The 22,991-nt window shown below is 53.7% G+C and overlaps 6 protein-coding genes across 6 annotated transcripts; 3 read left to right on the top strand and 3 right to left on the bottom strand.

The window, feature by feature from the left end:
* Nucleotides 1-1,282: 1,282 nt before the first annotated feature.
* On the bottom strand, nt 1,283-7,199 carry Triagg1_6224 (uncharacterized protein; the record flags this gene model as incomplete). Its single annotated transcript, XM_062900825.1, has 2 exons — nt 1,283-6,595; nt 6,702-7,199. The coding sequence occupies 2 exons, from the start codon at nt 7,197-7,199 to the stop codon at nt 1,283-1,285; spliced, it is 5,811 nt and encodes a 1,936-aa protein (XP_062754770.1).
* Nucleotides 7,200-9,539: 2,340 nt separating this feature from the next.
* On the bottom strand, nt 9,540-10,779 carry Triagg1_6223 (uncharacterized protein; the record flags this gene model as incomplete). Its single annotated transcript, XM_062900824.1, has 3 exons — nt 9,540-9,970; nt 10,069-10,695; nt 10,770-10,779. 3 exons carry the CDS (start codon nt 10,777-10,779, stop codon nt 9,540-9,542), a joined length of 1,068 nt encoding a protein of 355 aa, XP_062754769.1.
* Nucleotides 10,780-13,003: 2,224 nt separating this feature from the next.
* Triagg1_6222 (uncharacterized protein) lies at nt 13,004-14,467 on the top strand (the record flags this gene model as incomplete). The annotated part of the gene is made up of 6 exons (XM_062900823.1): nt 13,004-13,139; nt 13,219-13,306; nt 13,382-13,728; nt 13,794-13,866; nt 13,953-14,288; nt 14,383-14,467. The coding sequence occupies 6 exons, from the start codon at nt 13,004-13,006 to the stop codon at nt 14,465-14,467; spliced, it is 1,065 nt and encodes a 354-aa protein (XP_062754768.1).
* Nucleotides 14,468-15,091: 624 nt separating this feature from the next.
* Triagg1_6221 (uncharacterized protein) lies at nt 15,092-16,986 on the top strand (the record flags this gene model as incomplete). The annotated part of the gene is made up of 3 exons (XM_062900822.1): nt 15,092-15,302; nt 15,385-16,618; nt 16,698-16,986. The coding sequence occupies 3 exons, from the start codon at nt 15,092-15,094 to the stop codon at nt 16,984-16,986; spliced, it is 1,734 nt and encodes a 577-aa protein (XP_062754767.1).
* A 568-nt stretch (nt 16,987-17,554) lies between these two features.
* Triagg1_6220 (uncharacterized protein) lies at nt 17,555-18,916 on the bottom strand (the record flags this gene model as incomplete). The annotated part of the gene is made up of 1 exon (XM_062900821.1): nt 17,555-18,916. One exon carries the CDS (start codon nt 18,914-18,916, stop codon nt 17,555-17,557), a length of 1,362 nt encoding a protein of 453 aa, XP_062754766.1.
* A 3,018-nt stretch (nt 18,917-21,934) lies between these two features.
* On the top strand, nt 21,935-22,574 carry Triagg1_6219 (uncharacterized protein; the record flags this gene model as incomplete). Its single annotated transcript, XM_062900820.1, has 3 exons — nt 21,935-22,036; nt 22,253-22,449; nt 22,547-22,574. 3 exons carry the CDS (start codon nt 21,935-21,937, stop codon nt 22,572-22,574), a joined length of 327 nt encoding a protein of 108 aa, XP_062754765.1.
* Between the last annotated feature and the right edge of the window lie 417 nt (nt 22,575-22,991).

Here is a 22,991-nt window from a genome sequence, read left to right as displayed (position 1 = left end):
ATGCCTTTCAAACAACCCAAAACTCGCCGTAAAACGTAACCTTGAAGGCCCCTTGGCCCACATGTAAAAAGTCATTCCCTGCCTTAGCCTCAGAAACTTCATGGCGCAAAATAGATCAATGCACCAGCCACACCAGCAGCCACGCCTCCTACTAACATGCAAACACTCACCGAGAACAGCCTCAAAAAGCCCCCAAAGGCACCCCAGATTATTTCTCTCGTTTTGCCACATGGTCATACAAACACATATTCCAAAGTCGGCGAAAACGCTGTCGCCTTTTGGTCAGCCGCTTCGGTGTTCACATCTGGTATGGAACCCGGTTTGCGTTAGGTAGCGCGGTTCGCGAACTTATTCCTCTGGGCGGGAATATCTCCGCGCTTCCGGGAAGGGTTTGCCCATTGTCCCCGGCAATAAACTATTATTTCCACCAGAATCAATAGCTGATATCGAGGGGATATTGGGGAATTTTTCCCAATCGAAGAGTCGATTGATCCGGGCTAAAGGATCAGTATAGTCGTCTAAACCGTTCTTGTAGTTTCCCCGAGTCTTTGTTATCTTCGACTCTTCATCCGGATGCCATGGTATCAAAAGTGGCCGACTCTCCTACCAAACAACCTACCGCATACAAACTAAAACTTACAAACAAACATTCAAGGACTTCAAGGCAGAAATAACACAAGCAGAAACCCCAATAATAGCTAGTTTCATTCCTATACCTCAGAATCTCTCATCTATATACACACACACATCACCACCCACTAAAATACCGACCATGACAAACCCCAGCAGACCAAATGAAACTACCCCGAGTTAAAAAGAAGAAGAAGAGAAAAAAGGCCAACCCTTTGGCTCTTCGGGAGCAAATGTGCCAAATAAAAAAAAAAAGACAGCGAGGCTCGTTGTATCATCAATCCCATCTGCCAGGTAGTTTCATCTCCATCGCATCCATTTCATCTGATAAGCATGCATGCTATCGCTCTGTTTTGCATTTCGTCTCGAGTCGTCATGTCCCATCTAACGCCTCGCTGCTGTGTTCGTACAAAAAGGGGGGGGGGGAATCAACTTTCTTTTTTCAACTCGTCCCGAGCAACGAATATTTTGCGAGTGTAGAAAAAAAAAGGGGGGGCTTGAAGATAGATGAAGCTTTTTTCCTCCAGCAAGCCAGGGAGAAAACGGGAAATAAAAAATAGGGTGGTTGAGTAGAAGGCAAAAAAGAAAAGGGATAGTAAATGAGTGAAACGAATAAGATGAAAAAAAATCGGAATAAGTGTGGACTAGTTCGTCATGCCTGTTTCCCCAAGGCCCTTGGTGTTGAGTCGTCTTCTTCTAGTTGAATTCTCACCACTGAACCCCCGCTGTCAGTCCGATCTGTGTCTGCCCCGGCTACGGGCGGTCTCGGTGTCGCTTCGGCGCTCAGTATGCCTTCTAGATCAGCTCCGGCCGCTCCAGTCTTGCTTGGCGTGCTCAGTGCTGCCGCCATGTCGGTAGGCATACCGACTAGTTGTCTCTCCAGCTCAAGGGAAGGTGTTGTTGCTACCTGCGTCACGGCTTCTGATGTGCTATCTGACAATGTGACGCTGTCATGGCTATCCGCTCGCATCATTTCGATGCCAAGCTTCGAGCTCGGCAACGAGCCCTTTCCAATCACTGCCTTGCTCCCCCGTCTTAGCTGCAAGTCTCTCCTGCCATCAAGCTCTTCATCTTCGTCGTCCGCGGACTCGGTGCCTTCTGAGGGCTTCTTGTCAAAAATGTCCTGCCTAACCTTGAGTCGGTTATCAAGACCGCGCGACATGACCTCCAGGTGTGCTGGTGCCGACTGCTGGCATAGGAGCAAGGGTATGCTTTTGGGTGAATTATCAAGCCCAGCCGCCGCGTCCATGTCGGTAATTCCGAGGCCACCGCTGTCATCCCCCCAATCGCCGGTTGCTTTGCGGCTGATGACGACCGGGATCTCATCCGTAGTGTAAGACTCCGAATCCCCAAACATGCTAGATGTGATGGAATCTTCCCGGCTTGACACCATCGCTGATCCATGGCGGCCCGTAAACGCAGAGATGCTCGACGTTGGACTGTCATCGATTGGACGAGGGGGGTGAGCTCTCCTCAGGTTAAGCGGAATGGCCTGCGACATGGATGATATAGCCGGCCTGTGCGGGGACTCGGGCTGCCATTGGCAAAGGCTTCGAAGCACCTCTGTTAGTTTTGACGAGCTGATGGGTTTCTCAATCAGCGAGTCAAAGTAGTGGGGCGCTTGCAGTTCCTTCAGATAGGCTGTAATAGCTACGATGGGGGTGTGCGAGTTGGCATTCTTGGTCTCTCGTATCATGCGGGCCACGTCGGCTCCGTTGATCTGTGGAAGTCTGTATTCGAGGAAGATGATGTCAAACTTGATCTCGCTCATCGAATATCGCACTGCTTCCGACCCGTTAGCCACGGAAATGGTGCGGCACCGTAGCTTCTCAAGGAGTTTCTCCATCACCATCCGGGACACGGGATGGTCTTCACAGATGAGCACGTCCAAGGGCCGGAATGTCGGCCCGTTGTCAAAGGCAATCTGAGAGAGCCGTCGTGAGCTTTGTCGACGCCGCTGGACCCTCAAGAGAGCGTTATGCTTGTCTCCTTCGTTGTCTGATGATGAAGGGGACATGTCAAACACTTGACTTCGACGATTTCGGTGGTGGTGCTGGAGCATGTCTGTTGCTATGGGGCTGGCTTCCTGCGACCCCACAGTCAGGGACCTCGACCGGCTCGTCGAAGATGTGCTTCCCTGCCGGACCGGCGTTGCCAGCACTTTTGCTGGAGACAATGCAAGCGGAGGCGGTACCGTATTTCCATTACGAGGTTTGACGGGCGATGCAGCTGCGGATGTCGCAGCTCTCTGTAGGCTAGGGGGAACTTTTGGTATCTCAAAGGCGGAATTTGGCTGTAGAGAAGAAGATGATTGGTACGACAAGCTGGATGAGTTACTTGATGCCTTTCTACGGCCCTCTGGTTGTACCTGTCCGGCTGCCGTGAAAGAGACCAGCAAAGGAGATGAGGGTTGCGAAGGCTGCGAGACTTGCGAAATCCTATTGGGAGACGCATTTGCGAGACTTAAGCCGGATGGGGATTGCGGGCGAGCCTTTGCGTTGGACAACGTCCTTTGAATATGCGTTGATACCACGGGGCTGCCTTCAAGCGACGGTGCTGGAGAGGGCGCACCTCCAAGCCCTAGTCCTCCGGGACTAACGGCTGACTGCTTGCTTTGGACTGCCAGGGCCTCTGCCCTGAGCTTCTGGATCACGTCCTTGTTTGCCTTTTCCAAGACGGGCAGATTCTTGAAAGAGAAGCTACCAAAGTCATCGGCAGCAATTGGTTCGCTCAGCCTCCGTGATTTGAGATCTCGCACGTGAGGGGGGATGTGCAGTGGCATCAGCTTCCTACCCGCCGAGTTCACTTGCGAACGGACTCGCGAGAGGGCGTCGTGCGGCCTATCCGGATAGTCGGTGGACCCGGTCGTGGAAGATTGCGGCGACATTTGGTCTTCCATCTCTTCTACGAACGATTGAAGGACAGCGCCTCTCGAATCAAAGTATTCGGTATCTTCGGGGTTCTCCGGCTGAGGAACGAACTGAGCCTCGTCTTCCAACAAGGTGTCCCAGTTGACTCCTGCAAACCAAGGATGGCTTCGTATCTCCGCGCCACCAGACGCGAATTTTTCTTCGCGATTGGAACCTAAGCGTTGCGGGGGGTCCATGCATAACAGCTTGTTGATCAAGTCCTTGGCCTCATCAGACACCGGTTCGCAGTCTGCATCATCTGGCCACTGAATCTTGCGGGCCAAGATGTTCTCGAAGACCTGCTCGGCTTCACCAGCGTGAAATGGCGGAATGCCGTACAGGAACTCAAACATGATGCATCCGACAGACCACCAATCACTCGTCTCATCTTGCTTGTCGCCCTTGACAGTCTCTGGGGCCAGATAATCTGGGGTTCCGACGAAGCGCCGATTTGTATCCTCGGGATCGAACAATGCCATGGGTGGCGGTATCATGTTTGGTGGCGGATGAGAGTTTCGACCGTGACTGTCCATGCTAGTTCTAGTGGTTGAGTATGGTGCCAGATCTGGTGATCCGTGTATCACAGCGTCCTCATCCAGGAACATCCTAGCGCTTGCAGGCTGAGAGCCCGAGTCGGAGTCATGGATGGAGAATGTGGTGATCATGCCGCTCAGCGTCTCGCTCCCACCGCTGTCGCTTCGATGGCTATTCGAAATGCGGCGTGGGTCAGACTGAGCAGGGCCAAGACTGAAATACGACGGCTGGCCAATGCTCCCGACATCCGGCGTCATCTGTGGCGTTGCGCCGGGAGAATACGTCTGGCCCTGAATATCGAGCGATGTTGATCGTGAGGATGCCATGGACGTAGAACGCACAAATGGTCCCTGCTTGAGCAAGTCTGGGGTAGAATCCGCGTCACTGTTCAGCGCTCTCTTCTGTCGACCTACTAAGCCCATGCGTGAAAGTCCAAAATCAGTCAGCTTCAGATGGCCCTTTTGATCAATCAACAAGTTGTCGGGCTTGAGGTCACGATGGATGACCCCTCTCTCATGAAGATGCTCCACACCCAAGACAACTTCTCCAAGATACTTTTTGACCCAGTCTTCAGGAAGGCCGCCCAGCACCTTGATGAGGGAGGCGCAATCGCCTCCGTTGAGATACTCCATGACAAGGTATAGATAATCTTTGCTAGAAAAGGTCCAGTACAGCTTCGCAACAAACTCGCTCTGTCCTTGCCACATCATGATAGCACGCTCCGCCTTGACGTTTCCGACCTGGTTTTTAGCAACCATGTCGGCCTTTTTCAGTACTTTGATGGCGAAATATTCTCCAGTAGATTTCTTTTTCGAGAGGTAGACGCTGCCAAAGGCCCCTTTGCTTATGGGCTTGATAATCTCGAAATCTTTAATCGACGGCTGCGACGATCGGGGCTGCGGCGGCGGCTGATTGCCAGCATTGAGGCGTGGAGATGGCGGCGGCTTCATGACAAAGTCGGATATTGCAGCCGAAGATTGTCTCCTGTGATGTCTAGACGGATGAGTAATGGGGGAGCTGAATTCGCTGCTGGGGAACATTGGGGACGCCTCTGGGGAAATGATTCCCTCGTGTGCATGGGGCAGCACCCGAGCCTTGATCCTCAGAGGAGAGGATGGCTGCGTCATCATCCGTGACGGGGATTCTTGCCGCCGGGGGGAAGCTGTCTCCGGGATCACTAAGCTCCGCCTGTGCCTCCTGGAGCTCGCTGCGCGTCTTAGATCGCCAAATTCAGAAATGGGCGACTCGGTCCTGTTGTGCCCTCGCGAGGCCACCGATGATGATCGTAGGCTTCCCTCGCTCTCGCCAATGTCACTCTCGAGCGGGAGGGTTGACCCTCGGCGTGAATCTCGAGATTGGCTTAGAATGCTCAACCCACCAGGATGAGACCGAGGTGTTGGGCATTCTCTAGGACTACTAGATCTAGTAGATCCGACAAACGATGTCGGGCGAGATCGTCCAAGTCCCCCGGACATGTCGACCTGACGAAGCGCTGCAGCCAAGGCAGAAGGGCTGGTAATGGAGTGATCAAAATGCTCTTCGCCGGCGTGGCTCGGCGGCTCGGTGGCTTCACTCCTCACTTCGATATCTTCTGTGTATGTTTCCGACTCATCAAGCTCGTCTTCGGTGGAATCGCTATACCGACCCTCGGCAATGCGAGCGGCTTTTCTGGTCGCCTCATCAATACAGTCTTGCACGAGAACCGCAAACTCGATGCGAATTCGCTCCGCATATTCGATAATCTGCCGATGGCGGAAGACAGCATCCACCTTGGCTCGAGCCACCTTTTCAGTATCTTCGCAGAGCAATGCCAGGCCTTGCTCTTGCTCGAGAGTGTTGGAGCTTGGCGATTGCCATTGGAGCACTTGCGAGATTCTCGATTCTGACTGTGGTGATTGGGTACGCAGTTCCCAGTTGCCATGCTGCGCAGAGCTCTCCTTGATGCCCGGGCAGCTGATTTCGATGGCGGTATCGCATAGATCCAACAGGAGCTCAACGATACGTGCTTGCGGTCGACGAATGGCAAAGGAACGGGCCCTGGCGTGTCCGAACCCGCCTGGTCTTTCTCGAGAGCGAGCGAGCGAAGTCCCGGGGGACGACTGTGCCGATGGTGGAGGGCCAATGGGTTGACCCTTGTACTCGGCGACGGGAAGATTGGGCGAGTCGCCGCCAGTCAATGATCGGCTCTTGCGTGATTCCAGAGCGTCAAGGACCTTGACAATGGAGTTTCGATGCTCACTGAGGCTCTCCTGAGCCATTTGCACATCCATTTCAGCGTGGTGCTCTTGGAGACACAGGTCCGTGTGCTTTTCGAACCACCAAGGGGGTATCTGACGCTCGCAAATGCGGCAGAGAACTGGAGGCGGAGGCTCTGGCCCTTCTGATTCTTCACTTGCAGCTTCTGCTATACGGGTGAGGATACCGGCGAGGATCTCGACGCCCGAGCCTAGGGAGTCGACAATCACGGCGGGGAGATCGATCTGAACTTCGTGGGGTATCCACGGACGAATCATCCACATTGTCTAAATCATTCACCAGTTAGTAAATAGAGATGGTCAAGTCAAGGGCCAGGAGTCGATTTAATCGTCGAATCTCCTGTTCGCCCGTCCAGAGTCGAGAAGAACCTACATGGCTTTCACCGCCCGAGGCACTGTCGTACACCATGATACCCTGTGCCTCGAGATCGGCCACCTCCGTTTGTGGGACTTGTGATGGATCGAGAGCCGCAAAGCTGTCCAACGAGCGTAACTTTGACAGAGGGCCCAAGACGACAGAGAAGCGGACCCTGTGGCTCTTGGAGTCGTCCCTCTTCATCGAATCAACTACATCGGTAAAGATGGACTTGTTGTCGCTGGCTATCAAGTCGGAAATGGGGACGCCCTCGACGGACTCGACCTTTGTGCCAACAACGTCGGTCCAAGATGGACTAACCCACTTGATGGTGCCGTCAAGGTTAAGGTATGCAATGGCGTTGAGCGTCTGCTCGGCCGCCTCTCGCAGTTCCTCACGCTCTTCCCGGATGTCCTGGCTGATGGACCTCTCCATGGCCGTGGTCTGCTGAGCTCGCAGCGACGAGACGGCCGGCGGGGCCAGCGAGGCGACGGCGGGAGTATACGGCTTGTCCATGGCGACGAGGAGGGCGACGGTTCACGGCGGTGATGGTGGGGGAAGCTGGGGTTTGTTCGTCGAGAGACTCGGGGTCTGGCGAGGCGGCCAGAACTACAGACCCATGAAGCTCGGATACATGACGGAAGACGGCCAGCGTAGGGTCACAGCTGTCGCTCTCGTTGTCGTCTTTTTCTTCTTCTGTTCGCTGGCGAGGCGTCGTATATCTGGCAACAGGGTAGGCAGGGGCCCAGGTCGAGGAGGAGAGGGCTGACGAAGGGAAAAAAAAACAATCGGATGCCCTGCGAGCAATCCCACGGCCCAGGCGGACGCAACAGCCAGAAGGAGCCCGGCAGCCGACTCTCAGCACTCAGCAGATGGCCTTTGGCAGATGCTGCTAAACGACAGACGTTGAATCGGCGACGGGATTGCCCAGAAGCAACAATCGCTGGCGAAGCACCACGCAGACAGAACTCTTGTTGGATGCCAGTCAGCTCACTGGTTTCACGATGGCTCAATTGTTAATCGACCAGGTACGGAGTACTTCTGGAGCCATCGCGTCCTCTCCCCATGACACATTAAGCGGGGGGGCTAGAGCCCGTGGGCCAATCACGACACACCATCTCCTCTGCTCTTTTACCCGCCTGATCCAACCCTCCCAAGCCGCCTCTAAACTCTGCTGGCAACAGCGCAGGTTATAGCGCAACCAGGCGCTGGGCGCTACACCAACAGGGCCTACGGGGGGGAGAAGCTTGGCGGGCTTTAGCGGCCTTGGATAGGCTCTTTAACCCCCCCCCCGTGCTGTGAAACAAGACGGGACATGGAGCTTTGAAACACACTGGCGCTCAGGAGAGGAAAGATTGATAGGAAAAATGGAAAAAAAAGAGAGAGAAAAAAGAGAAAAGCCGCTTCAGGGATTTCCCCCTCCAAGCAACGCCCTCCCTCACATCGCTGCATGATAATGCCTGTCTGTCAAAGGACGGGCTGATTGGCACGGCACGGCACATCAAATGGTTGCTGCGACCACGCCACGTCCCGTAAGCGGTGCTTTGGATCAGATAGAGTAATGACATTAATAACGGCAGCAATGGGCGTGGGATTGGGCTTGAGTCTTGCGTGGGTGAATTGCCGGCTGGTCTCAATCGACACTGTACATGCAGCACTAACAGCTTCTGATCTCATTGCCCATGTAAAGTGCGGTGCAAGCAGCATCACTAGGTCAACTATACCCCAAGTCTAGTCGACATCCTGATGCTGTGGGTGTCGAGCAACTCGTGCTAGGCATGCGTGGTTGTGATGGCAACGGCATGCATCAGAAAGAAGCGGCGATAAGGCTTGGGTGCATTCGGAGAGAAATGCTCTAGAACGGTTGCACCATCAACGCCCTCGTTTTGCATGCGTTACAAGCTTTACAAGCTTTTGGTAGGACCAACGAGAGCGACGAAGCAGACAAACCAGAGAAGGGGGAAAGCTGGAGTTGGCGCCCAGATCGGCACAATTGGCCTGGACTTGGGATCAATGGCTTCGTCCCCTCTCCTCCGCATTTTGCGTTTTTGGGCTTGTTTTTTTTGGGGTACCCTCACCCTCATCCTCACCCTCATCCTCATCCTCGCCCTTCCTCGCTCCCACTTGTTCCGACGGTGTGATGGCACGTCCAGCAGCTCTAGCTCCAGCTCTCGACAAGCTCAATGGCCTCTCATCTGCCACTTCACACCTCCCACTCGGACGCTAGCGCTGCAGCGAGCGGCGGCGGGAGTGAGAGGAGAACGGCGAAGAGGGAACGAAGCCCAGTGGAGGGGATGAAGCAACGAGCAGCATTCGCACCGTAGGTCAATGTGCTAAGCTCTGCATCTCGAAGGGGCTGTGGCGCCTGGCGTCTGGGATGCACATCACAGGAGCCGATTACACTATCTTTTCAACCCAACTTGGATCCAATACGCAACGATATAATTAGCTCTGCCCGCTGCGCTTGCTGCTTATTTGCATTCGGCTCCGTTTAGTATTCGAGCGTTTGATGGAAAGTTGATTGTACTGATTGATGCTATTCTTTGCTTGTTCAAAGACAACTCCGAACTCCCGAAATTCCAAGGTTGTCAGCCAGTAGAAGCAAGCTGCTTATCACCGTCGTCTTCTGCAGCCGGTGGCCCTTCCATCTCAGATGTACACGACACTGCTAGTCTAGCATCTCTTGACAAGCGGGAATAAAACCAGTAGGGGCAAACCCGAGAATAGACATGGCCTGTACCCTGTCTGCACCGGTTAAGAAGAAACATGTAGTCTAGTGGCAGCATGAGCATCATTGATAAGGCGCTATCATGGATATGTACGAAGAAGTCATTTGGAGGAGGCATTGATTGAATTTCAACAGGCTCCTTCCTTGCGGGCTAGACACTTCTGTCTCTGAGCTTCAAGCCACTCTCCCTTTTCAATCCATCGCCGCTCCAGCCATCTGGCCAGCTCAGCATCCGTGTAAGGCAACGTCTCGATCGGAAACCTGCGAGCGTGCACGTGAAATGCGTATCCGGCCTCCTTGCTCAGGCTCGGGATGCTCAGGGTGTCCCACATGGTCGGCACCTCCTGGAAATCACTGCCTCGCCGGTACAAGATGGTCACGTCGTACACAGCCTTGATGTGTGGTGCCTCGCGGAGGTGCTGGACCGCGGCGATGAAGCCCTTGGTGCGGGGATACAGGAGATGCATGGGCTGGGGGCGATCCGTCCTCTTAGACCATGCCCGCGACTCTTGATACTTGCGCTGGCTGAAGCGAGTGGCCTCGCTGAAGATGACGAACCCTACGGCGGTGAAATCTTGTCAGGCACTCATACATCCATGGTACACGGCACACGGGACACGGATTTCGTGCATGAGGAGAGGACGGGAGCCCACTTACAAGTTGGAAGCCTCCTGGAAACGAGCCCGGCAAGGGCACGGTCGAGCCCCGATTTGTCCTTGAGCCAGCTACGGCTCACCATGGGCATACCCATGGCCCAGAGACCCCAGCCGAGGAAGGGCACGAGCCGCAGCTGGCGCTTGGCCAAGTAGCGGCACCGGCCCAGCATGCCCGAGCGTATTGCCAGGGCTTGGATCATATAGAAGTCTGACCACGCCCGGTGATTGGCAACGACAATGGCCGATTCGCCGGGGGGCAGCTCATCGCCGGAACACACAATCCTGGCGTCATTGACTCGCTGGAAGATGAACTGAATCCACGACCACACCGAGCCGGCCAGGCGAGACGAGAGGTTGTAGACGAGCTCGGGAGCCAGCGGCTTGAGCGGCAGCAGCAGCGATAGGGCCACATCTGCCAGGAACAGATACAGGAACCAAGGCACCGTCAACAGAATGCCGCGGACGTGTGTTATCAGGGACCTGTGCAAAGGGCCAGGCATTGATCCCTCCCAGAGCACAAGTATTGCAAGTATAGGTACGGTACGTCGGAAGTCTCTTATTGGAAGGAAGTGGCAGTACTCGTAGCACAGCCAGTGCCACTGTAAGCACTCTGTCTGATGCAGGATATCTGTCGCAATTGGGAGTCGGGTTTGCCTTTTAAGACGGCCTGGATGATGGCTGGTGGTCAGACTGTCGACTCACATGACGCCATGTTGTGTCCTGTTGGGGTTTGAACGATTGAGACGGCTCAATCAATGCTATTCAGGATTCAAGATAGGAGGTCGTAGAGTGAGCGCCTCACACAGTGTTGGCAAAGTGTAGCTTCAATCAATGCTTTAGGTGTAGACTACATGTGCTATCCATCTAGGAGAGGAGCTACGAGTACTGGAGAGAGAACTCGAGGCTTGGGCTCTCAGCTGAGCCAGCGCCCGTTTCGTCCTATGCTACCTGTATCCATCCATACGCCACGGCATCTTCGAGTGAGATAGCCTAGCACGGTGACAAACCAGAATGCAACGGATAGGTAGTACATTCATCTTCGTCAACCACCAACCCGGTGCTGTATCTAAGAATTCGTCTTTGATGATAAACCTGCTTGCCAGTCTTTTGTCTTTACAGCCCACTATTCCGTACACTTCTAGGCATTTCTAGACATCCATCTCTCCGTAGCATGTCGTGTTACTATTCATTTCCAGGAGCCTCACCGTCTGTCTTGGTAATTTTGCCTGCCAAGTATGTAGGTACTACAGGGCTGTTACGACATCAGGCCACTTGCTTCATCGGCCACTCTTGAATGGTGGGATCACTGCAATTGTTTCACTTTTCTTCTTCTTCTTGCATTGGCAACCCGCCACACGTTAAATTGGCCGCCGCCTTGTATCACTTGCTCTGCCCCATATCTCGTCGTACTCAGTACGGAGTCCAGACGCTGGTGCTTACGGACTGCTGTGGTAGCACGACTTCCCAATCCATTAGTAATGATGCTGAGGTTCGGCACTTGTCCATCGTAAGCAAAGAGCTGCGAGCTCATTGGCGCTTTTAAAAGAGTGCGGCTTCTTAGCGCTGCAACCCGTTCACGCGCGGTCTCAACATTGGAACTTTGGCCAAAAGCAACAGCTCAAAAGCCTGCTGGAGGGACTGACGCAAGAGGTGGCTTGTGGTGTTTGGCGGCCTTTGCTTCGCTCTTCGGATTCGCGACTCGGGGGCGCCATGATTTGAGAAAAAGGGCTGTTTGAGCAGAAGGATCTCGAGGTCAGAAGTTCTCGGTACGTGATGTTCTGCCACCTCGTAATCCGTTTCGGCTGTGAATTTCCCTCTTTGCACGCTCCATGCATGTACTCGGTACCAAGCCAAGTCGAGTCGCACCGCCCGCGGGCTCCCACCTCCTACTCCTTACACAAACCTGAAGTCTTATTGCCCAACTCTCCTCTCCTCTCCTCTCCTCTCCTCTCGTCTGATCTGCGCGACCCGAGACATGGACCCGCGCAATTTGCCGTGATTCGGAACAAAATATTGAGCTGTTGTGCTTCTGCTGCTTCAATTCAATTTCATCCAATCTTTTCCACTCTGTTCCGCCGGATCGGGGAGCCAACCCTACCATTGGATGGACGTCCTGGATTGATGTAAGATAGTTCTGCCGAGCGCTCCACTGACTCGCCTAATTTTGCCTGCACCTCCGGGCCCAGCACCCGCTAAAGGCTCCCCGACCAGCCCGTCTTTCAGGGCCCTCGCAGCCCCCCGTGGGACACAAGAACCCCGCTGTGCCTCGCTCGTCTGCATCTGTGCTCCTATTCTCCATTATCCCGCTGCTGCATTTAAGTCCGGACCCTCGAAGCAGGCCAAAACCCGATTGTCGGGAATTGAACCGCCCAGATACTACCTCGCGGCTGCTACTAATTTCTCCCTGTTTCGTATCATCTCTTACAAGTACTTATTACCGTCTCCCGACTACCTGGTTCGAGGTGCTCTCGCGTCGTGACCCAGCTCATCTCGTCTCGACTCGCCAACCCGAACCGCTCTCAACAACATACCCCAGACATCTATCGCTCTTAGTACGAGCAATACCTAGGAACAACTCCTCTTCTCCTGTGGATGTGGGTAGCTCACCCCTGCCTTGCCTCGCCTTATCACCCTATCGGACCGTGAACGCTGCTTTTGAAACCATCGACATTGGGCTTTCGACAGCATCCTTTCCCCAGCTGTTCTGACACGTTCTGGGCATCGCTTGACAGTACGCCTCCGCTCCCCAAGTCCAATTGCTTCTGGCGGGCTGTGATTTTGCCACACTGTGGCTGCGAGCTCGTCCGAATCTCACGTCGCACAGTGGCTTATCCGTTCACAGCCGGCGAATATTTTAGCATCCCTCGCGCCAGCGACCGTACAATCGATTTTACTCCTCGTTCACAAAGGCTTGATCCGAAGCACCGCGAGTCGCCATGTCGTCGTCGCTATCCCCCGAACAGCTCGAAGGAGGTACCTCTCGGGCCTCTACCGAGGGCACCGACAAGGGCGTCCTCTCCTCTCTGAACCTCAACTTCTTCAAGAACCTGTCAGATAAAAAGGTCACTCGCAGTAAGTACTTGCGACATGCCACAGACCCTTGCACTCTCGCCAAGAGCGGCGGCTGATGACTTCTCCTCTCCTTGAATAGCTGGGAATCCTCCCAAACGCCGTGGACCGAAGCCGGACAGCAAGCCCGCCCTGACTAGGCGGCAAGAACTCAACCGACAGGCTCAGCGGTAAGCATCTGCGCAACAACATGCGACGTGGTGTGAGAGTGTAGCAAAATCTAACGAGCCGTTGGTCGTATCTAGTACCCACCGCGAGAGGAAGGAACTGTACATCAAAGCATTAGAAGACGAAGTTCTTAGACTGAAGGAAGTCTTCAGCACAATTTCACAGGACAAACAGAAATTGGTTGATGAGAATAAGCAGCTCAAGGAGGTTCTTGTCCAGAGAGGCATTCAGGTTCCGAGAGTGGACGACTCAGCAAGCAGCGCTGCGCAGGCGATGAGTGTAAGTGCCTCTGGCATTAGCTACGCGCCCGGCTCTTCAAGCGGCTTCTCGCCCGTTGCTACGTCTCACGCAACCTCCATGTCAATGTCGCCGGACAACCGCCAACAGTCGCCTGCCGGGAGCGGGGCCGATCTTGAGCAGGCTGGTATTGACTTCGTCTTAACGTACGAGAACTCCTCCTCGAAGGCATATCTTTCACCTCCCCCCCAGTGACCCTCGATCGAGGTTGCCACTTCACAGCAGCGCGAGCCAACACTGTCGGGGGCTTGATGCGCAAGGGCCGGTATGCTAACGGTTGCGACTTTTGTCGAGGGTTCATTGTAGGCTCGAAAAACCTTGCATGGCACACATGCCATTCTTGGTTGACAGAGCGAGCGACGCCGACGGCGCACCGTGCGGTCACGCCCTCATGGCATCTTGCCCTCCCGCCCCCTTTCAAGACCTGACGTCGGAAACCCCCTTCGGCAACGCGCACACGCACGACCACGGCGGCGAGTTTCACGCGCAAGGCCAGGGAACGTGGGAGCTCACCAAGGCCGACTTGTCCACGCTCCTGGACCTCAGCCGGAAGCTCAGCCTGGACGGCGAAATCACTCCAGTCATGGCGTGGGGGATGGTCTTGTCTCATTCCAGGTTCGCCGAGCTGGAAGTGGGCGATTTTGAAAAGCTTTCCGAGGAGTTGCTGCGAAAAGTCAGGTGTTACGGGTAAGTATTTCGTTTTCCCCCCCTTTTCAACTCCGTGTTTAGGAATGAATGTTCTCTCATCATTACCTCGGTATGCTGACCCTCGTGAACCTAGTTTTGGCGCTGTTCTGGAGGAGTTTGAATTACGGGATGCTATAGAAAACATTTTTTCTGGTCGCCCCGAGGCAATGGTCTTCTAAACCTATTGCTACCTCACGTCTCTTGTTTAAAAATTGTTTTTACCCTTGATTGGGGGCTACTGCACAGCCCCCCCTTTTTGTTTTAATGCTAGTTGGGTGTTTGTGTGTTAAAAGATTCCAGGGCGAACCTTGATGCTTGGTTGCGTCCATGTCTAATGGCGGTATTTTCTCTTTTGCTGGGCTCTGCACTCATGGTGTGCATATCATTATCCCGTTTCTATCTAGTTTAAACCATTTTTCTATACCCAGCATGTGGGTTTTCAATCTACTATATACCTACTTATGCAGACATATCCGGACCATGTATTATAATGGATTGCAATACAACAACGTGATGCATCGCGAGGATGTCTCTCTCAGTCAGCGCTGTGGCTGATACAGCTGAGGAAGCGATAAGATAACACAAGAAATTGCCTGTGGCGGTGCGACAACTGGCACCAGCTGGTGGCGCGGGGCTTGGAACTTTTTCTCGTTAGGTCGCCCCACACCCCACCACAATTTCGATTCAATGTTGGAAACCAAATTCATCGCAGGCCGGACGAACGAATCATCACGAGCATAGCGAAAAGCCTCTCTCGGACCCCAAGCGGAAACAAAGAGAGCATACGAAGCACCTCCGTCAACATGGCCGAATCCCTTGACTTTGTCAAGATCTGCGAGAGCTGCCCCCCCGGGGACGGCTGGGGTCCTGCGGTGACGACCGAGATCACTCTGGATGGCGTTCCCTATGCGCCCTTCTCCAAGGGCGACAAGCTGGGGCGCATGGCTGACTGGACTGCCGAGGGCAAGGACCGCGAGCGTGGTGGACGCCTTCAGTACAGCCGTCAATATAGAGGTACGGTGGCTTTATGTCGTGTTTTGTGACTCTTGAAAGGAGGAAGAGTGTGCTGACGAAAGAACACGCAAAAAAAAAATAGACCAGCAGGTGTATGGTACCGGCCACGCCGTTGTTTTCAATGCCCCTCCCGCCGAGGACGAGACCAGCTTTTCCGTCGTCAGCAACACCAGAGACTCTACCAAGTCAAAATTCGGCCGTGGCGCCGTCTTCACCCGTGGCCGGGGCCAGCGTGGTGGCCGGGGCGACACCCGCGGTGGACGTGGAGGCCAGTTCCAGCGAGCTGCTGGTGGCCGACAGGGTGGCTATGGATACGAGCGCGGCGGCCGCGGTGGTGCTGGTGCCCGTGGCGGACGTCGTTTCGGCTGGAAGGATTATGACAAGCCTGCCCGCAACCGCGATGCCAGCATCAACATCAAGGCCGACTGGGAGCTTCTCGAGGAGATTGACTTCAACCGCCTCGCCAAGCTCAACCTCGACACCGACGATGGTGAAGACCTGGACGACTACGGTTTCCTCTACTACTACGACCGGTCCTATGACAAGCAGCCCGTCAAGGGAACCGAGAGGAAGCTCACTGCCATTGACCGTGCCGCCTACAACGTCACCACTTCATCCGACCCCGTCATCCAGGAGTACGCCGAGAAGGACGAGGCCACCATCTTTGCCACCGACAGCATTCTCTCCATGCTCATGTGCTCTACTCGCTCAGTCTACCCCTGGGACATTGTCATTGTTCGCCAGGGCAACAAGATCTTCCTTGACAAGCGTGACAACGCCAACCTGGATATGGTGACGGTCAACGAGAACGCCGCCGATGCTCCTCTGGACGCTGCCGATGGCGGTAAGGATGCCATTAACCAGCCGTCTGCCCTTGCCGAGGAGGCCACCTACATCAACCACAACTTCGCCAACCAGGTTGTGTCCGAGAGCGACTCGACCAAGGTTCAAATGGCCCACGCCAACCCCTTCTACAACCCCTCCGAGGATACCGACCCTGCTGCCAGCAAGGCCTACAAGTACAGGAGATTCGACCTTTCCACCAACGAGGAGGAGCCCGTCTACTTGATTGTCCGTACCGAGATCGACGCCGTCCAGAAGAACGCCATCAGCGGCGAGGACCAGCTCATGACCATCAAGGCCCTCAACGAGTTCGACAGCCGAGCCCAGGGCAGCGGAGGCGCCCTCGACTGGCGGACGAAGCTCGTGGCCCAGCGCGGTGCTGTCGTTACCACCGAAATGAAGAACAACAGCTGCAAGCTGGCCAGATGGACTGTGCAGAGCATCCTGTCCAAGTCCGACGTTATGAAGCTTGGGTATGTAGCTTTTTTTTCCTCGTCCACTGAAAATCTCTCCCTCTTCTTGCTCTGTATTTGCTAACACTTTTGACTACAGATTCGTCTCGCGTGCCAACCCCCGAAGCAACGATAAGCACGTTATCCTCGGAGTGGTCGGCTGGAAGCCTCGCGACTTCGCCAACCAGATGAACCTGTCCCTGTCCAACGGCTGGGGCATCGTCCGCACCATTGCCGACATGTGCCTCAAGCGCGAGGAGGGCAAGTTCGTCCTGGTCAAGGACCCCAACAAGTCCATCCTGAGACTGTACCAGGTCCCCGCCGGCAGCTTCGAGGACGACGACAACGAGGAGGAGCCTGAGGAGGTGGAGGAGGAGGCTGAAGAGTAAAGCCATTGATTTTTTTGTGTGTTTTTCTCTTTTTTTACCAACTATATGTGATGTGTTTCATAACCTGTCCATGTCCAACACTTTTACTTTTTTTTCACTTTTTAATGAGTGAGTTGGTTTCGATTTTTCCAGAAAACGGCAAATATCTCATGATGGATACATACCTAGGCTAGATCTGGTCTCGTTTCAGGAGCATGGTAGCTTACTGGGAATGGGCAAACGAAGATACAAAAAAGTTTTTTTCTATATCCCATCCGCTTCCTCATGATTCTCTCTCCTTGATCTTTACTCACCCGCAGCAGGAGGTGCCACGCTCACATGTCTTATTTGTCTAACAGCTCTGTTTATTTATCCCAGCAAAGTCTATCTCTGTCTCTCGGCCTATCGTGACCAAGCCCTCTATCGAAGCAACACCGTGCCTGATCTATCTGGGGTATCTTTAGTTTCGCATCTCGCCTCACACAACTCCTTGAAGACCTTTTCTTTCCAACCGCTCCTGAACCGTTGAAAACAAAAACAAACAAAACTTTTCCCCCCTTCCCATCAGATGCAACTCCATGTTCCCCTTCTAACGCTGAGCCTGTTGCAGATACCAGATTCCAACCTCCTGAAGAAAATCCAGCAGCTGCGCAGTCTTGGTAGCTTCATATCCCATCTCTCTCATCCTCCTCTCCTCTCCGCACAACCACTCCCGCGCCGCGTTTCCCCGCGGCTCAAGACCAAGACGTGTACTGGCAAAGTACGCCGCGGCAAGGAGCCGACGATGACGACGGCCTGCGTCGGGGTCATGGGCGATGAAAGCGCGAGAGGTCCACACAGCTTGGAGTTCTTCGCGGAGGCAGTGGTCGAGCGGCTTTGGGGGGTGGGATTCGCGATGGTTTGCGCGAGCGGCGTTGACGAGATTGGTGCCAAAGGACTCGGTGTGTTCGTGCAGAGGCCAGGATTCGTTGGAGATGGGCTGCTGGTAGTGGTGGTCGAGACGGTTAAGGATGTCTGAGCCAATTCGGAAGTCATCGATGGAATGATGATGCTGCATACGTCTGTCCCTGAGCAAAGGCGTGATGGGTGGGAGCACAGGCTGCGAGAAGTCGTTTGCTGGAGAGGCGGGACGGCGGGATAATTTCTCCTGAGAAGAGGCCGCATAGTAACCCTCGTTACTAAGAGAAGCTCGGTGCTGTTGATCGTTGCCGCCATCATCACGGACAGCTTCGATGGCAGGAATTCTCTCATAGCTGGAACTTGTCGTCTGAGGCTCACGACGAGCGGCGTACTTGGGCGAAAGCTCGTTCATCCCCTGAATTCGACTGGCAGAATGATAATACGACGCCGGAGCGACGGAAAGCCGCGGCTCCATAGGACCATGACAGCCATACTCTCGAAACCCTCCAGCACTTTGCCAGGCGACCTCTCCATCTCGAGCTCGAGCAGCCTCATCCGACGCCACGACGAAAGAAGAAGCCAAAGGGCCCTTTGACTCATAACCTTGTCTCCGTCCACGACCTCTCTGCTTCTTGGTCCCCGACGGCATCTCCTCTCCGTTTCCCAAAGCCTGGCGTTTCCGCTTGCGAAGGGTAGGCGCTACGTCCCAGTCCACGGCGGCGGTATCGATGGTGTGTCTGGGGTCGTTTTGCAGACGGCCGCCAACACAGCATTCATGACAGATGGAGAGCTTGCAGACACGGCATTTTTGCAGGGTGCCGCAGCGCTGGCGGTGGCAAAGATCACATTTTGCGGTGGGAACGTTTGAGGCGTCCCATCCGTGATGAGCGATGTCGAAGATGGGTGGGGAGTGTTGCTGAGACTCGGGGTTGGTGGTGGTTATTGCGCGATGTTTGTTTGGGGAGTTGGCGGGATGAGGGTTTGTATCTGTGGTTGGGTTCTTGTCTTGGTTGTGGGAGGTGTAGTTCCCGTCATCTTTGGGGGTTGACATTGTTGCTAGCTCTTATGACACTTATAAGTCCTCTCAGAGCGAGGACGACTCCAGTAATGCTGGATTTTTAGTATCGTGGCTTTAGATAAGTAGATGCTGTCAGTTGGACGTGAAGAGAAAACAGATAGCCAAGGGATAAGGATATAAGTCACCGTAAAAGCCCCGTCAACACCAGAGTCCCACAAAGCTCTCAAGCGTCAGAGAGGCAAGAGTGAGCAGGCGTGACTGGTCTTGTGAAGTTGAAAGCACATGAGCAGAGCGAGGAAAGGAGCCGAAATAAATACATGTTGAGCGGAGAAGCGGCCATGATGTCGAAGAAAGTCCCGGAACGATACGTGCTGTGCAAGATTCACTGCTGCAAACGACGGGGAGCAAGTAGACAGGAGTCGTGGGCGGTCAAGAAAGGATGTTTATGTGATTCAGTGTAAGTGTCGGGAGAGTTTTCGGGGTTGAGCTGATGAGTTGAGATGTTCCGTTTGTTGAGGGGGATAGCGTAGGATGATCACGGTTGGTTGGAGGGGATATAGACGCGTTTGGGAGAGTTGTGTTTATATGTTTTGTGGGATTGATCATTGAATCAAAGCTAGAGTTGGATGGCTCTCGAATTTCATGGGAGAGAGAGCTAGTATCAGATGGGATGATGAAGGATCGATTCATGGAACAGCGATGGAAGTGACCCATTGAGAGGAGAAGTTGTGAAACAGTTCTTCATTTTCTACCATGTATTTTCTTCCTCTTGATTTTCATCATTAAAATGGCAACATATACTTGTACATGGACAAGACGGGCAATTGTCTTTGGTTATAAACCCGTGTGTCGAGGCTCATATCAGTGTGGTGATATAAGTGCTCATTCCTGAGCCGTCATTAGAGCACAGGTAAGCAAGCACTCCTCATCGCGCCACTACACGTAAAGCAAGAATAACTCCATTCCAGCTATACGATGGCAATGGCAATGGCAATGGCATCTTAAACCAGATTGTCACAGCCACGATGATGGCGCTTGGGGGCCAAAGCCAAGGCGCATGTTTTTTTGCTGCCAGATGAGATGGGCTGTGGCGCTTACATGCACGTCTGTCTATCTACATGCATGTATGCATACGAACAGGTACATCCGATCCAGATACTCGATTAGTACCTAGTAGTCGCCACTCCCCCCGGCCTGGCATGGAGGTTATTGGACGCCGGTCGACCATCAGCCGCAGCTGGACGAGATGCGCGGCATTGTGGCGCTTAGAAGTGCCGACGATGCGGCAGTATGAAGTACTTGTGTAGACGGGATAGTACAGGTACTAAGGAACTAAGGTACAGGTACCTACTATCAAATGGGATTGGATGTGTCGTAAAAGGGCTTCGGGCGAGAATCAGGCGCTACGGCACGCGCAGGGCTTAAAACAAGGGGGGATTTGGCAGCGTTTCATGGGTGTAACATCACCTACTATAGGTAATCAATGCAAAAATGTGCCCTTGCAGCAGTACCGTAGCACTTGACCTGCTTACGTGTACACGTACATACATGCAAGTACACATGTAGTGTATTCGTAGATGCGTTGTCTGTCTGTCTGTCTCTGTGTTGGGTTTAGGACAGACGAAAATACGAGTACGCGTCAAGCACGATTCAACGCCGGCTGCCATGGACTGAAGCGAGAACGGGCAAAAGGTTGGGCCGATGGAGTTGAGAGTCAAGACTTGGAGATGGCAAAAGAGCGTGCGTACGAGTACCTACTAGGTAATGTACCTTGGTATGCGCCACGGCTCATCGAGGCTGTGCGGTGGGTGGTGCGAGTACAATTCGGATGACGATGGCCTCTCCTCTTCAGTTCGGCGTGCGGAGCATCAGATGCACCAAGTTGACAACTGGAACTACTAAGCTAGACCAGATCCAATGCCTTGACATGTATGAATGAGCCCATAATGGTCGTGCAGGTGGAGATAGCTAGGTACTCGTAGTACGTACTACTATCCGGAAGCTGCCCAAGCTTAGCCAAGCACCGAGAGCCAACAGGCGGCGCCACGGGCAGCCTCGTCAGCGCATCGTGCCGAGCCAATGGCAAGGCGACAGGGGCCGCTGGGTGATGCTCAGCCGGAATCGCGGCACGGGCTGCAGGCTTGGGGGAGGGTCCGACTTGGCGTTGAGACAATGGGAGCATGTTTTTTGGTTTGTGGCTGACGGGGGAGGTTTGTCGGACAAGATTCGATTCAACGGCTCTGCTGTAGCTTACAGGTACTAAGAGGTGTTGTTGCGTGCCCAAGTAACAGGTACAGAGTATACATTAGTACCTGCTCGCACGTGTAAAAACTCGAGGCCGCCCAAGTTCTTGTTCCCTTTTGCTCATTTCCCACTTCCTCTTTCGTCCACCCGTTCCCTCGTCATCCAGTTGCAGTCGAGGTATGTACCTATGTTCAATGTTACGCCCTCACCCTCATCCTCATCCTCTTCATCTCTCCTCAATTCCTCGTTGGACCTCAAAAACAGCCAAGAAGCATCACATTCTCATTCTCAGCATCAACCCGCAACAAATCCCCACTCCCTGGCCTGATGCTGCAGGCATTGACGTCTCTCTCCCCCCCGGCTAGTCGAGCCCGGCTTCATTCATCCTCGTCCAAAACCGACTGTGCCGTGACATTCAAAGTTGAAACGGGCGCTGCACTGGTCCCCCAACAGCAGCACCGGCATTAGCGCTCTGCTCATTTAATGCATCCATTGATCCATCCATCAATCCATGGATCTCATCGGGCGCGTGCTTGTCAAAGTACCGACCGACCACTGCCACAGCCTCCCTGCGCATCCACTCTCCATTGGAGGCCACTTTAAATGCTGGAACCCGCTAATCTTTATTTCCAGACAACCAGCATTCATTCTCACCCTTCCATCGCTAATTTCCCCTTCCGCTCTCTCTTCGATTCTCCGGATTTGATCCTTTTCTTTTCTTTCTTTCTCAACCCAAAAACACTTTCGTTTACCTTTTGATCTCCTCCCCGTCTCGTCGCAGCGCGATCTGAACCAGAAAACATCAACATGGCCTCCAACGAATACTACCAGCAGGGCTACCCTCCTCAGCAGGGCGGCTACCCTCCGCAAGGCTATCCTCCCCAGGGCTATCCTCAGCAGCCCCAAGCTGTAAATCAACCCTCCATCCCGTCCCCAAACTCTGCTCGCATACCCCCGTGCGCCGATTCGATCAAATTCAAATTCAAATCCAAAAAAAAAAAAAAAAAAAAAAAAAAAAAAAAAAAAACCTACTCCTGAACCAAGTCGACTCGGCAATCGGGCGTCGCATCTTGCAGTCAAATCAGTCAAGAGGGCCATTCGCTAACCTTTCACGCGTCATTCTAGAGCTACGGCCCTCCCCAGGGGCAGTACGGCCCTCCTCAGGGTCAATATGGTCCTCCTCAGGGCCAAGCTCCCATGCAGTACGAGCAGGCTCCTCCCCCGGATAACCAGCGCGGTCGCGGCGGTGACCAGGGCTGCTTGATGGGCTGCATCGCCGCTCTGTGCTGTTGTTGCGCCATCGAAGAGGGATGCGAGTGCTGGTATGTGGCCTTTTCAATCTCAACCCTCTCCCCCCTTTTTCTTTCCAAACCTCTCCCCCACGAGCCTTGTTTGCGCCAATCGCTAATACCATGCTAGTATCGATCTTTGCGAATGCTTCTTCTAAATTACCAATCGACCACATCTAACAATCACGAAAAGGAAAGGAAGAGTAAATGTCCCCAGCGTGGACGGGGGACGGAAGAAGGCAGAAAAGAAAAATCAAGGGAACACACAGTCTCCCCCCCTTTTTTTGAAAGTTTTGTTGTTTGTTTGTTTTTGGTTGCGCTCAAGATGGGGGAGCGCTAGGTTTTACACGAAAATCCAGTTCATAATATCTTCACCCATCTCTCCGAAATCGGATTAATACGCCGTCCTCTTTCATTGTCTTTTTTTTTTCTTTTCTCTTTTTTTTTCAAATCAATTCATACCCCGCCTGCTTTTCTTACAAAGGATAGGATAATGGACAGAGGAAGATTTAGTACCACGATTTCCTTCCCTCGCTAATACAAGATTGTCTTGAGAAAGCAAAAACCTGGCGAAT

Source organism: Trichoderma aggressivum (genome assembly GCF_033847375.1).
Source record: "Trichoderma aggressivum f. europaeum strain CBS 100526 chromosome Unknown scaffold_024, whole genome shotgun sequence".
NCBI lineage: Eukaryota > Fungi > Ascomycota > Sordariomycetes > Hypocreales > Hypocreaceae > Trichoderma > Trichoderma aggressivum.
Note: the sequence above shows the minus strand (reverse complement) of the source record. Positions and strands in the feature narration are given on the sequence as shown.